We start from the raw sequence: 16,111 nt of genomic DNA on the forward strand, positions 1-16,111 counted from the left end.
AAAATCACTACATTAAGAAAAGGGGAAATAACTTATTTTTACATGTAAATATACAATCTTGCAAAGAGAACATATGTAAAAAATATTACTTACCATTATCATTAGTTAAATTGAGCAACACCCCAATGATGGCCCTCATGCAGTCTTCCACTGCTTTGCCCACATGGTTAGTTACATTCTGCTGAGGCAGACGTTTACTATCAGGAAAGCATATACTGTTCTCAGCACGGTTATACTGCTGAATCAATTCTTCACAATGTTGTAATGCTCTTTAGAGAAAACAAAATGTAGACTATTATGCTAAACAAAAAGTTATACTAAAAATTTCTACTTATACTTTAATGTTTCAAATCTGTCATAAATGCTACCAAATTATTATTTTTTATTCCCAGTTATAATTTATTAAATATTCAATCACTTACCAAGCATGTCTGGTATCACACTAGCTGCTACGTTTGATGTATTTGGGGAAAATTCGATAATTTAAATTTTTCTATCAAATTAAATTATAAACTCAATACGGAATTTTAAAATCTGTATTACCTATAGTGGTCTCCCATTTTACCAATCTCTCCAAAACAAATGACTTACCACAACCCCTCCCCAAACAAGCTAAAAATTTTAAGAGCTAACACTAGACATTCTAACTTTCATTTAGATATTTTTTCATTTAGAATGCATGCTCTTAACAAGTAGAGAGTATTATTTATATTAATGTTACATAATAAGTAACCTTGTATATATGGGTATTAAATACTTCATAAACACCAGAGCAAATGACAAGAGGTCATTTAACTGATATATATGTCTCCTGACAAGACTTCAAAGTACCAACTGCCCCCCAGGTTCTCAAGATTCTATCCAAAATAACAAGGAAATGTAATGCTTAAGTGGGTCTAGTATTTCTGACAACTCTCCTTAAATCAGCACATCCATTAAGAAGTCTGTGAGAGTTGAGGTAAGCTCACTGTCAGTTGATTTTTCATGTATTATACAACACATAAAACCCTTAAAGAAAACTGTACTGTATTTATTCCCCTTCTAGCTGCTCCCTAAAATATACCCTTTGGTTAGGTATTCCTCATTATCTAATCTAAAATAACTTATTTAGGTTTTAGGGATATTAACCGGAACTACCATGTTGTTATTATTAACTGTTAAGTAGTACCAAGGTAAATCTCAGTTTATGTTGAGAGGTGGGTGGAGAAGGCCAGGGGTATATTATTTAATCTTCCAATATGCTCTAACTGAATTTATCACGGTTCTACAGAAAAGTTTAAAAAACCAAATGAGTGATCTTTCACAAATATCCAGCTCTGACCTCTACTGCTACTTCTAAGACACTTGACATTTGAAACAAAGTTCCTAATTACAACAAGAGGTAAAACCTGTCCTTTGAGGAGTCAAATTATACAAAAGATATTTTAAAAATAAGAAAGAGATTTAACTTGCAAGAAAACTCTCTGATAAGGGAGGGTAAAAAAAACTAGAACACATGCCTTAAGGGTACACTAAGTATGATACAAAATTTACAAAAATAAAAGACATAAGAGATGGAGGGGAAATTTACAGATTAAGGCAATTTATTAGAAACTAGACACTACTAGAAATTTAAGACTACTGAAAACTGAATATTGACTAAACATAACATTAAGCAATTAATAATTTATAGGGTATGAAAATAGTTATGTGGTTATATTTTTAAAGAGTCCTCTTTTATATACTTAAGTATTTATGAATGAAATGATAAGAAATCTGTAGTTTGCTTTAAGATGATATAAAAGGGACTGGAAAGGATTACAGATGAAACAAGACTGACCATCATTAATGATTAATGAAGCTGAATAACATGTATTTTCTCTCCTTTTGTCATATACGAAATTCTCCAAAATAAGAGGTTAAAAAAACAGATAAACTTCAGTCGGGTAGTTAGTGGTCCTTTGACACTATACTAAAAACTTTGGATATACATGCAAAAATAGTAAGAGATCACAGAAATTTGGAGTTTAGGATTATTTTATAATGCAGGGATCTGAGGAAGGGTAACCCACTGTGGTACTGTGTTGGACAGGCTAGATGCCAGACAACTAGGGCAGAGATATCAAGAATTAGGATAGAGATATTAGGAAGAGGCTGCTGCTTTGGGGTGATAGCATTAGCCTAATGTCAATGTGTCTGGCTGAGAGAGTGTGGAATGGGGGAAGAAGCTACATATAGATCTGGAAAAACATGTATGGCAAAAGGGCAAAAGAGAAAGTGAAGTTCATTTATAATAAAAATAAGGACTAATACTTAGGGTTTACTATATGCCAAGCAAGCATTGCTCTAGGCTTTACACATATACATTAACTCTTTTAATATATATTGTTCATAATATACACAACATTCAAGGGACATTTAAAAATCATTTTTAAAATTAAAAATATATTATATATGTACTATTTAACATACATATTTTAAATGTCAAATTAATATGTAACATGTATATTAATTCTTTTTACTGTAACAACAAATTTGAATAAGTAGATACAATTATTAACCCCCTCTGAAGAACTTCTAGCAAGTAACTACTGTCTTGCCCAAAGTTATAGGGGCTGACATTATAAAGAAGGGATCCACACTCAAGTCTTTCTGGCTCCAGAATCTATACTCCTAACTTGTACTATATTGTACTGCTTCTAGTACACAGAATTCAACAGACAGAAGTGCCTGAGGGAAAAAGTTGTATTTCCTTTATGATCAAACGCTTTAAATAAAAAGCATTATTTCAAAAAAACTTACTTAGCTGATGAAACAATGAGTTGTGAATCTTTATATGCTATCAAGTAGCTTTGATTCTCTGGATTATGCACTGTTACCTAAAAGAAAAAATGCTGAAGTAATGTGGCAATCCATAACTTTCATTCATTTACATACAACACACTATGCCTGGTACTCTAAAAGGCATGAAGATGAGAAAATTCAGCTTTTGTTATGTAAGGAGTAACAACCCACGTGTTCCGGATTTAAGATAATAGAGCTATCACCTTATTACAAAATTAAAAATATCACTATTAAGCCCTGGCTGGTGTGACTCAGTGGACTAACCGCCAGCCTGTGAACCAAAAGGTCGAAGTTAAGATTTCCGGTCAGGGCACATGCCTGGATTGCAGGCCAGGTCCCAGTTGCGGGCATGTGAGAAGCAACCCATTGATGTATTTCAATCATATTGATATTTCTCTCCCTCTTTCTCTCTCTCCCTTATACTTTCTCTAAAATTAAATAAATAAAATCTTAAAAAATATATACCAATGTTAATAACTGCTTACTCATAATCAATGTATTGTGCTATTCATTCATTGTAATGAATTACCAAGCATTTTGAATGTCTCTAACTTATATACAAACTAATAAAGTTCTTAAGTGGATTCATTAGAATAAAAAATATACAGGAGTGGGCAAAAGTAGGTTTATAGTTGTAAGTACATGAAACAATTTATTATTGTATTATTTCCACATGAATGACCATAAACCTACTTTTGCCCACCTTTGTATATATTTTTTTATAAAATGTGCCTAAAGCACTCTGGAAAAGAAACAATTTTACCCTCAACAATGCCAGAACTTTTGTTTTTTGATTTTTATTTACTGAATTAAGAGAGAGGAAGGGGGAGAAAGAAAAAGACATCAAGAGAGAGATTAATTTGTTGTTCCACTTATTTATGCATTCATTGGTAGCTTGTTGTATGTGCCCTGATCCGAGATCAAACCCATAACCTTTGTGTATCAGGAAGATGCTCTAATCAACTGAGCTACCCAGCCAGGGCCAGAAACCTTCAATTACACTAGATTATTTTTCCATAGGTGTTTCAAAAAGTACCTCGTTACTCCAATCTGATCAATAAACAATCTATGCATCCTGAACTTCACAGGCAGCATAAATTCTAATCTACACTGAACTGGGTAAAGTTATTCATAAAAGCAAAAGAACTAATATACTTATGGCACAGATTTCAATAGTATCATTCATTACCAATTATTATAAACTGTGATTTAAAACAATCTGACTCAAATAATGGCTAAATCAAGAAAATCCTTATTAATTAAAAAAAAAAAAAAGACTCCATTTAACCCTCACTTTTCCCAACAATATATTTAAGCAGAATTCCACATTCAGAAAAGAATAATACTTGGCCATATAAACAAACTTAACGTGCAAGTATTCTTAGAAGACTAAACTGCTCATCATTTAACTTGTTCATTAACACTGGCTGCTCAAAGAATGCATTACAATTTCAATTTGGACTTTAAAAAAGCAAAACCCTAGAGCTTTAGAATATAAATGATTTGGCAGTATTATACAGTCACAATTAAGATTAAATAATTTTCCCCAAATAGTTATCCATACTTACACTTTCTAGAACTCGTAAACATCTCTCTGCTCCCCATAATGAGGCTACTAGTTTCTCTTCATCCTCATCTCTACTTAGATGATCCACACATTCTTTCACTAGAAGAAAAGAAATGGATATATATTAGTATGTCCTATCACCTCAATACCTACCCCTTTAACTAACATTAAAAGCCATCTGTACACATGCTATGAATATGCTGAAACCTCTCTGGACATTATTTATTCTAAGTTTTATACTATGAGATGCTAAAATGTATGAGATTAACTTATTATAATTATTTTATTTCTATAATTTCCCAATTTCAAGCATTAATAGTTTCCTTTAAAAGTGAGAGGTCTGCAAGATTCTAACTAAAAGAACAGATCTTTTCAAACTGATGCCATTATTTTCATATTATGTAAATAAAATATTTTCTTCAGGCTTTTAAATAACATATAAAAATGTTGTATGTATATTTATCCTACCTTTATCTACAATATGATCCAGGCCACCCAAAAGACGGAGCTCTTCTTTAAACCAATCTCCTGCTCGTTTAGAAGTAAGGGACAGTAACGTCTCCATAGCTAAATGCCCAGTCTAAAAATAAGAAGTACCACTAGTGAATATTCTTTTTAGCAATGATTCTGAGGCAATACTTTTGGAGATCTTTAGAAAAGTTCACTGCATGCTACCAGCCCACAGTATTCTTTAGTTTTTTTTTCCCACAGTATTCTTTATAATGCAGCAAATCCTTTTAGACATAAAACTGAAGTGATTTTAGTTTTTATCTAAACAGTCTAAGCTGAAGAAATGTTTTTTAACTATGGGCATGTTTTCACAGAGAAAACTCATCATTAAAAATAGTCTACCATTTATCAGTTAAATGAAATACACACTGGTGTCATTTCTATGATATAGAGACTTAAGGGTGGAATCGCTGAATTAAAAGTGTATATGTATTTAAATCAATTTATTGGATTGATTTACCATAAAGGCCATAACAAGTAACACTCCAGGAGCAAAGTATGGGTGTGTCAATTGTCCTAAATCTCCAAAAGCTAACACTTTAAATTTTTTCCTAAGGGTAAAAAAATAGTATCTTATTGCTTTGGTTTACATTTTTCTAATTACAGTAAAGTTCAGCATTTTTTCACATATTTAACTGTTTCCCCTGTCAATTTTTCTTTCCTTATTTACCTGCAAGGTTGTTTATCTTTTTCTTATTTTTCTTTTTAATTATTTATTTTTAGAAATATGGCAAGGGAGGGAGAAAGAGAGGGAGAAAAACATCAATGTGGGAGAGACACATCAACTGGTTGCCTCTAAAACACCTCCAACCAGGGACCCAGCCCACAACCCAGGCATGTGCCCTGACTGGGAATCAAACTGGGGACCCTTTAGTTTGCAGGCTGGCACTCAATCCACTGAGCCACACCAAACAGGGCTATTATATATATTTTCTTATCTATTCCAAATAAAAATCCTGTTCCTTTTAGTATTTTAGATTTACCAGGCTTAAATTTTATATTGCAGGGTTAGCAGCTTGGATACACATAATGTGGCCATCATGACAAAATTATACATAAATAATGATTCAGGATCACCAGTAGAGGAAGCACAGAAAAGTAAGTCATATTTACAACCAGATTGAAGTTTTTCTCTATTTGCCTTTAATTACTATTTTTCTTTTCTATTGTATTTCTTTTAAGAAGCATATCTGGTTCTTGTTAGATTAAGCACTTTGGCCTAACAAAAGAAATGCTTTAATTAGCAAAGCTGAATAGACCTGGTTTTCTTCTCAAAGCTTCTTTCCTTTAAAAGATGAAAGTTTACATTAAGTCCTCCTGGCCTATTTGGAACTAAATATAAATTAGGCATTTAGAAATGCAAACAACACATCTTACCAGCAAATCACAGTATTACAGATCTAGAAGAGATCTAGAATGTTTTAGTCTAATCTTTAACAAGGTTGATGTCCAAGGTGACAAATACAGAACTAGAATTCAATACTACAAAAACATTCAATTTTGCCCAATTCTCATTCTAATTCCCTGAAAGAGTAATTTAATGAGATTGGCTCAGGTATATTAGGTTCATGAACCATGCAGTGAATCTGAAGTTTAATGAAGCTTTACTTAGGAAGAAAGGGGACAGTAATTTGATGTTAATATGGCAAATGTTCCTAAGTTTTTATGCTAAAAGGGGACTTCATCATGTTTGTACTGGCATAAAAAGGATTGTTGACATTTTAGGCTATTTTCAGTGTATTGTAAATTAGCATTTTAACATAGTCTACAATTCAAACATTTTATTTGAAAACTGGAATAGTCCTCAAAGAGGTAAAGCACAGCCAAATTAGCTCTGTTATTTGAGTTATATCTGAAAACATTATAATAGCAATATTTCAAACTATCTGTGACATATCAGGAGTAGCAATATATTTCAGGGAAGAAATTAAATAATTAATAAAACAAACAAAACTTATGTATAGGGGAACAGTCACTGTACAATGTCTATTTAAGATTAAAACACACAGTATTAAGTCACTGTACAATGTCTATTTAAGATTAAAACACACAGTATTAAGTTAGGAAAGAAAAATGACATTTTAAAATTAGCGACTCTGTTCTGGTTTTAATCATGTGAATAAACTATTTAACACAATATAAGGAAATTATTAGGCTAGCATTTACCACCCTAATAAACTCCACAAACCATGGAGGAGATTCAATAAACAAGTTTATCATGTTATTTAACGTCAAATACCTGGAGAGAATCTAAATATTGAACAATATGGGAGATAAACATAAAGGTACATTTATTCAATTATGCAGCAAATAAAAACTATAGGCTCAAATTTATTCTTTTATATCATTAAAAATTTTATACATGTTGTAAAAATATTAAAAATAAATAGAAACTACTAATACATTTGTAAAATAGTACAAAAACAGTTTGGTGAAGTAGAGAAATCATTTATACACCACTTAAGCATAAAAATACTATTTGTATAACTTTAATGTAAAAGTACTATTTAACAGTACATGCCAATTTTGTATCTTGCCTTTTAATGCTAACTTGCTTTTATCCCTCAAACCCCACTTTACCAAACTCCCTACTCTACCTTCACCAAACAGATCAATATCCCTAAGTCATATCTGGCTAGCACAAGAAATCATTCTATAATTTTTGAGGCAATTACTGCAGGCTTCAGTTCAGTTTTTTCAGTAGAAAAAAAATGTTTTGATGTTGGAAATACCTGAAAGTCAAGTTACATATAAACAGGTAATCTTATTTTTTCAAAGCAGCAAGACAAGTTATCTTCTACTGGCCCATTAATCTTAGAGGAGAGTATTGATTGTATATATAAAAAAGAACTGGATTCAACCAAAAGCAACACAGTCACATCTTAAAACTTGGAGAGATGTGTTGAGCATAAAGGTAGCAACTGGCCATGTTCCTGATTATGAAGGACATTGCTCCAGGGAGGGAGGTGTCTAGGAACCTTCCTTCTGAGTCTTGGCCCCTTGAAGCAGTCAATGAGGTGCCCTGAGAGACTCTGGAATAGTGAATGCTCATTTAAAATGGCCCCTGAAAATTCTCTGAATTCTTATTGCAGAAACCCAGAGAATTAAGAATTCAAATTCCTAATACTTTAAATGTAGCTTCTATATATTTTAAAAAAAAAAAAAATCAAGAGATAAGGATTAGGCAAAATGTAATAAAAAATTAACTGACAAAAAACAAATACCAATTGGCTAGTTCAGAAATTTCAAACAGGGAACAGAATTATGCTCAGAACTAAACCTTAGGAGAATTTGCTGAATTGTAAACTAAGAGGTTAAATGATCTGTTCAAAGTCACACACTTGATGTGACTAATTAAACTTTCTGAAAGTAATTTTCATTTTATAATGGGAAGAAGAGGGAACCCACCGTTATATTTTCCAAATCAAGATGCTTGTTGTGTACAGTTTCACAGAGTCTTCGAATTTTTTCCTTGATTTTGTTCATGTCTTTTTCATTCAGTAGCTTAGCTGAAGAAGCATCTTGTTCCAGTTCTAGAAGTCGAATCATTAGATCTAGGCTAGCTCTATCAAGATCCATGTTCAAACGATCTCTACTCAATATGTACATGAGGGCAGCTGTACAAAGGGACAGATTCTTCAACAGACCCCAAAAAAATAATGTAATCAATTAGTGGCAATTTCAGGAAATAAGACCATTCTGACATTCATTCACATGGTGGAAACCTTATAAATGTTTTATTCATTGAAACTCCTACTTCTTAAAATATTCTACAGAGATGTGAATTAAATAAACAAAGTACTGCTACTTAAATTTTTGCTTTCTACAGATCTCCCCTATATGAATGCTCCAAAGCTAGAATATAAGTACAAGTACATATTTCTTTGGCCATTCCATACTAAATGAAGAGTTCACAGAACATGTTATTTTCAGCTCTCTCTATATTATCCTATTTTACAATACACTTCACTCTTATTCTTTACGATTAAGTAGATAAAAGTCACATTTCAATATATAAGAATCAATATAATCTGTGTTTTTAAAACCTGTGTAAGAAACTTAGCTTTTTTTCTATAAAATAAACAAAGCTGAGTTTGTGTCGATATATAAAAATAAGATGCCCAAATAAACACATTTAGACTCATTTCTTTAAAATAAACCAATAAGGTCTGGTTAAACCGAGTAATTAAAAATAAAATTATGTGTTCTCAAAATCATTCAAGTCAGTAGTACACTTTGCTTAAAACAGGTAGTAAAATCTACAAGTAATAAAAGTGATATAGTTTAGGTAGCTTATTCCAACATATAGTAATACTACATTTATACTTTTTTCAATGCATAGAAACAAAATTAACTATGTAAACATTTAAACTTTAAATCCCCCAAAGTGGAGAGATTTCAGACCAAGTGACTAATTGAATGTTTACACAAGAAATTACTTTTAATCTTTTCAACGAGGCAGCGGAGTGCGTAGCAGACACAGAGATGCAGATCTTTGTGAAGACCCTGACTGGCAAGACCATCACCCTTGAGGTTGAGCCCAGTGACACCACTGAGAATGTCAAAGCTAAAATCCAAGACAAAGAGGGCATCCCGCATGACCAGCAGCGTCTAAATTTTTGCGGGCAAACAGCTGGAGGATGGCCGCACTCTCTCGGACTACAACATTCAGAAAGAGTCTACCCTGCACTTGGTGCTTCGTCTGCGTGGTGGCATCATCGAGCCCTCTCTCCGCCAGCTCACCCAGAAGTACAACTGTGACAAGATGATCTGCCGCAAGTGTTACGCCCGCCTGCACCCACGCACTGTCAACTGCCGCAAGAAGTGCGGCCACACCAACAACCTGCGCCCCAAGAAGAACGTTAAATAAGGCCCTTCCATCACCTCTGGTCTACAGGGCAGTCTTCTGCCTAATCCCTGTGACCCTGGGGCCTCAATAAAGTTTCCCTTTCATTGAAAAAAAAAAAAAGAAATTACTTTTAGAAATTAAAATGCCACAGTAGAGGCCTTGGGAGACCCACTGCCCCCAAGAACTTATTAATAATGCCTTAGTCCTCTCAATACTGCCTAACAAAGCAAATTAAGAGTTCTTTTCTCTTTCCCCCCTCATTGTTCTGTATCTGCTACGACTTTGTAATGAAGTTATCCTCACTCAGGGTTAAGTATATTGCTTTGAGTTTCAGAAGACTTAGATCGTGTCTCCTATTCTGTATTTGAAACATAATTTCCCTGAACAAAAATATAAGAAAGCCATCTCAAAATACCACTACTGATAAAAATTAGTGATTATTTTTTAACTCAGAAAATGTTAAACCTGATTTTTATTACATATTTTTAAAAGAAAGCATCAAAGTCAAAATGAATAGGAATTTTTTTTTACAATGAGCTGTGTCCCAGATGCAACATCCAGAGAAAATGCTTTTTAAAACAAATTTCAAAACCTTTTTTGTCAGGCTATTAATATCAACAAGTAGTAAAAGATTTTTTCCAGTACCTTCTGATTAGAGAAAATCAGTGATTACAGAATTAACTATCCAGTATGATATGGTACGTTAGCTAAGATAATTGAATCATGTTTAATTGAATCATGTTTTTTTTTAAGGATTTTATTTTTAGATAGAAAAGAAGGGAGGGAGAAAGAGAGGGAGAGAAGCGTCAACTGGTTGCCTCTCACCCGCCCCAACTAGGGACCTGGCCTGCAACCCTGGCATGTGCCCTGACTGAGAATCAAACTGGCAGCCTTCTGGTTCTCAGGCCAGAGTTCAATCCACTGAGCCACACCAGCCATGGCTGAATGATATTTTAATAGTATAAACTGACAAGAGGAAAAACTGTCCTGAGAAAATAATCTTAAATGATTTATTAAGCAATAACTTCCAGAATGAAGCTCTATATATTAGCAAATAAAATTGAACCCATATTTAATATTTATATGAGACTATCCAATAAAGATATTTGTCAAGAACCATATAGACAAGAATTTTAAAATAATGCTTCCCAATCCCAGGAATTTCAAAGTACCTGATGGTGCTGGGAATCATCCAAGGTTTTAAAGACCATTGCTACCATTCCGTGTGCTCTCAAGTGCATTCGAAAACTGGGCATGGCACATTTAGTAGCCAAGCTAATAACACTGGAAGAAAACAGACTACATAAATAATTATATATATATATATAAAACAAATGATCATCTTCAACTTATTTCTTACATTCTACTACCATTAAAAGCAAAAAGTCTTAGGTACTTTTCATAATGCCTCTGATACATGAAGATATAAATATTTCATTGGATATATTCTGATTGACTAGATAATTCAATCAAATAAAGACATTCGATCTATTATAATATGCAAAAGAGTATCCAAATAAAAACATGCTTAAATGAATCAAACTTATCACATGCATGCTTACAATTGTGGGCTGAAAAAGAACTTAAAAGATTCTTTACCATAACACTTCTTTCCAGAATCTGGAAACAGAAGTCTATACTACGCTAAAAGGCTATGACCATCCAACTTTTCCTTTGTCCATGTAAAAGCAAGTTCCTTATAAGATATCAGATTTTAATGTATTATCACTGGTTATAAACTACATCCACAATAACTAAATCACAAATGTTTAGATCTAATCACTTGAAAAATTTTAATAAGCTATATAGTACACATACAATTAGGAAATATAAAAAGAAAAGCTCACCTAAGGCAACGTGTGTTTAGAGGTTGAGTGCTCTTTAAGCCACTTAACAAGTACTCAATGTCATCAGTGAACTCTTGGTTTTCACCAAATTCCACCACATCATTGAAGTGCTTCACGTGCTGAACAACAGTATATAACTGCCAAGAAAAAATAATTCCACCTCTTTTGAAACTATGAACTAGCATATTTATTTAAATCTATGGGCTTGCTGTATTTTATTTAAGTGTATAAAATCACTACATGGCAACTAAAAGATGTTTTTAAAACACTGGCAGTACTAAAACAAATTAAGTTCGTGACTCAAAGCCATGAATATCAGACATTTAAAGGCTAAATGCAACATACAAAAATCTATCCACGCGCAGTTAAACTACATGGCAGCTTACTTCTTTGTCTTCTTTTCTGCATTTTAGTGCAGTAACTATATCTTGGTAGGGCTGAGTTGGTATTGTTACAGTTTTTATCACTTTGGGTGGTGGTGCAGGAGCCTTAAAAACTCCATCATCTTTTTGATTTGGTTCCTTTGAAGACAGCCTCACCTATTAAAAAAGGCATTTAGTTATTCTAAAATATATACATATATATATATATATATAAATAGTAACATCTTCTCTGCCTAGAAAACTTAGCTTTAAATAAGATGGGAGGAAACCTCTGAAAGGACATAAGGGATTTTAGGGTTTATTTCATTCTCATTCTAGAGAAGAGGGGAAGGGGTGAGGGGAGAGAGAGGGAGGGAGGGAGAGAAAGAGTGGGGGGTGGGGCGGGAGAGAGAGATGAATAGACACAGACATTAATGTGAAAGAGAAACATCTATCGGCTGCCTCCTGCATATATGTGCTGACTGAGGATCGAACCTGCAACTAAGGCATGTGCCCTGATCAGGAATCAAACTGGCGACCTTTTGGTCCTGGGACAGCTCTCCAACCAACTGAACTACACCAGTCAGGGCAGTCATAAAAGATATTTTAAAATTCCATTGACTGCTAGGTAAGATTAATACAGATTTTATTTATAAAAAACCACTCAGGAATTCCTTCTGTTCTTTTTCAAACTTACATTTCACACAATCTGTTATTTGTCTCCAAGGACCATTAGAAGGGATAAAGAACTACAATTTTCCTGTACATAAACAGCACTGGTAAGAAGCTAGGGATGGAACAGAAAAACTACAACAGATAGACAAAAGAATCTTTAGAGTACAGGAATCTGTAGTTTAGGGTAGAAATAAATAGCCATAATAAGAGCACAGGATATAATTACTAATATGCAGAATGATGACTTTATACTAGTAAAAGGAGTTTAACATTCAAATGAAGAAGAGAGGTAACTAACTATACATTATATTTTAGAAAGAGCTCTATTTCTGACTTTCATTTTTGTTATAAAGAACTCATTCTTTGATAGCTTCAGATGACTGAGATGTTACCACTATCTAGAAGTATTAATGTATGGTCCTACCAGTTATTCTGAAGAAAATAATTTGGTAAGAATGTTTCTCAAATGTGTTTTGAAGTGAAACGTATCACTGGAATGCAGAAAAAAGTCCTCCTCTAAAAAGTAAATTAACCACTCAAAGCTACTTTAAGATCTATGTAAGATGTAATTCATAATACAGCTCTTAATAGTTAATACAAATTTCAAATATGGACTAATTTGCCCTTTAATACTAATACTGTAATTCCATAAAATGTGTGTCAAAAGTAAAAAGCAGTCCAATATTTTTTAAGGCTTTTATTTATAACCTAGTAGGACCAGAATTTCTGTAATCCTGTCCACAATCCTCACTCTTCCAAAGAATCAAACTGAAGCCATGAATTTTTGTTAGGAAGTCCAAAATAAACTGTCCCTGACTTGTGTGGCTCAGTGGGTTGGGTGCCATCCCACAAACCAGAAGATAGTTAGTTTGATTCCCTGTCGGGGCACATGCCTGGGTTGTGGGCCAGGTCTCCAGCTGGCTGTGTGTGAGAGGCAACCAATCAATGTTTCACGCCCTTTCTTTCTCCCTTCTTTCCCCTCTCCCTAAAAATAAATAAAATCTTTAAAAAAAAGAAAAAAAAATAAAGAAACTCAGATTTTCCAATTATAAATAAAGATATCAAGTTAAACAAACAAAAAATTAAAAAGTACAGTTCACTTACTGGGATACTCTGAGGTTTTACTACTGGTGGCCCAGGTAGTTCTTCTGAGTCCGGATGGTTCCAATGTCTGGCATTATATACAGCTTTCGTAGGAGACTACAGAAATGAGAAAAATGTTAACTGTTTCCATATTTTGCATTCTCATTAAACTGTCTCATTTCATAAAATAAAAATCATAATGAATAATTTAAATCTGTAAACATATAGCCTAGCCAGAGCGGGATACACACTATCTGGCTCGTATTCCCACCATACTCCCATGCCTAGGCCAGACATGGAGTCACTGTGGTATTCCACCACAAACAGACAATCAGTGCTCTGGATAACTATTACCAACCAAGAGAAGAAATTAAACTTCTTGCCAGGCTTGACTAACTTATTAAGCAATATAGTTCATTCAACATGTTCTTTATTCCTCATGCTGCTGATTCATACTCCACATTCCTCCAACCATGGAAATCAGGTAGCTTATGACAAGTGATAAAGGCCTATATTCATTTAAGTTAAACTATTAGGGCAAGATGAGTGCCATTACTCAAAAGTTTTCAAATTTTATAAAGATCAATATGGTACATATATCAAATATTACAAAACATAGTAGAGCCTAAAGCAGTACTATATAATAGCACCCATGATTTCTCCAGGAAAACGTACACATATTTACACTAAGTGGGATATTGCCTCATCTCAGTTTAGTATAATTTGTTAGCAAATCAATTTACTATAAACAGTGAAGACTTTCAGTTTAATACTTAGAATTTCAGAATTGAGAATAAAGAACTGTGAGCATGTATAATCAAATCCATAGGATTAAACCTGTATAAAAGGAACAAATCCTTACTTTCAAAGGAAATTAATTAAACAAAGACCAAAAATATTTTGTCCATCCTTTACAAAAGTGATGTTAAATTTTGTCTTTTAATCTTTAAGTAAATGGTTTGAATCTCATTAGAGAATTTCTGTTTATAAGAGTGTAACAATCAGTATATTTTAAGTACTACATACAAAAAAAGAGGAGTGCAAGGGGAGAAATAGACTTCAAGATTGGGAAAAATCTATATTAACAAATTAACCATCTACCCTGGCTGGTGTGGCTCAGTGGGTTGAATGCTGGCCTGCAAACTGAAAGGTCGCCTATTCGATTCCTGGTCAGGGCACATGCCTGAATTGTGGGACAGGTTCACAGTTGGGGGCGTGTGAGAGGCAACCGATTAATGTTTTGCATGTTGATGTTTCTCTCCTTCCACCCTCTCTTCAAAAAATAAATTAAATCTTTAAAAAAAAACACTTAAAAAAAACATTAACCGTCTTCTCTTATTTGCTGCAGCAAGCTAACAAATTGGAATTAAGATGCATACAAAGTTATCTTTTTATATAAATATTATCATCAAAATAACCATGTTATGACATCAAGATAACAGTGTAAATTCCAGAAGAATTAGTGTTTAAAAGACAAAGTTTAAATTGATTCATATTTTAAATGTGTTAAATTTTTTTAATCCTCACCTGAGGATTTCTTTGATTTTAGAGAGAAAGGAAGGGAGAAGGAGAGAGATAGGAACAGAGGAAGAGAAAGAGAAAAAACACATCACTGTGAGAAAGAAACATCTATCAGATGCCTCCCGTAAGTACCACGACTGGGGATCAAACCCACAACTTAGGTATGTGCCCTGACTAAGGACTGAACCCACACCTTTTAGCGTACAGGACGATACTCCAACCAATTGACCCACTAGGACTAAATGTGTTAGGAAATCTTAATGTTAGAGGAATCTTACTATAAAACTTACATGAAGTAGAAATAGAAAGTCTCTCATCTGTATTCGGTATGCAGACCCATTATTCTTATGTAACATGTTTGCATATAGTGATGATGCATTAGTAATCTAAAGCAATTTATGCACTTACACATAAACTTAATTTAAGCCTCCTGAGGCGCACCCATATAAGCACTCAAGAATCCACTATATAACCTATATGCCCAGTAGGTGATAAATCCCTCATTTAAGCAACCTATAATACCCTAAACAGTCATTATTAGCCCAGGGAGATACCAACTTTTGGAAAGAATAGGTACCTCAATACTCAAGCACTTTACTTCTTTTTAAAAAGCACTGATTTCAGGTAATCTCTGGGATAATAAAAAGGTTATCTGGTTTCAGAGATTAACAAAATAGCAGGGCAGGTAGGTCAAAGTTCTATATTAAATTGACACCATTCTAGTTAATTGTGAGTGGCAACACACCAAACAGTTAAAAAAGTAGACCCAGGAACCAGATGGTCTATATTAAAAGCCAAATAAATAGTAAGCTCCACAATTACTTGTTATTCAACATTTTTCTCATCTGTAAAATGAGGTTAATAACAGTACCTA

The 16,111-nt window shown here is 33.4% G+C and overlaps 1 protein-coding gene and 1 pseudogene across 2 annotated transcripts in view; one reads left to right on the top strand and one right to left on the bottom strand.

Annotated features, from left to right (window-relative positions):
• WAPL (WAPL cohesin release factor) overlaps nucleotides 1-16,111 on the bottom strand; it is a 95,279-nt gene that overhangs the window by 15,329 nt on the left and 63,839 nt on the right. For both annotated transcript variants that reach the window (XM_090278323.1, XM_090278322.1), the window contains exons 5-13: nucleotides 13,738-13,833; nucleotides 11,983-12,135; nucleotides 11,597-11,733; nucleotides 10,922-11,033; nucleotides 8,309-8,536; nucleotides 4,859-4,970; nucleotides 4,392-4,489; nucleotides 2,782-2,858; nucleotides 94-269 (exon numbers count right to left, since the gene is read on the bottom strand). In XM_090278323.1, coding sequence (XP_090134449.1) covers nucleotides 94-269; nucleotides 2,782-2,858; nucleotides 4,392-4,489; nucleotides 4,859-4,970; nucleotides 8,309-8,536; nucleotides 10,922-11,033; nucleotides 11,597-11,733; nucleotides 11,983-12,135; nucleotides 13,738-13,833 — 1,189 coding nt within the window. The remainder of the gene's footprint in view (nucleotides 1-93; nucleotides 270-2,781; nucleotides 2,859-4,391; nucleotides 4,490-4,858; nucleotides 4,971-8,308; nucleotides 8,537-10,921; nucleotides 11,034-11,596; nucleotides 11,734-11,982; nucleotides 12,136-13,737; nucleotides 13,834-16,111) is intronic.
• On the top strand, nucleotides 9,369-9,853 carry LOC150010407 (ubiquitin-ribosomal protein eL40 fusion protein pseudogene; annotated as a pseudogene).

This window comes from Furipterus horrens, unplaced genomic scaffold (assembly GCF_987537825.1).
Source record: "Furipterus horrens unplaced genomic scaffold, mFurHor1.1.pri manual_scaffold_5, whole genome shotgun sequence".
Taxonomy (NCBI): domain Eukaryota; kingdom Metazoa; phylum Chordata; class Mammalia; order Chiroptera; family Furipteridae; genus Furipterus; species Furipterus horrens.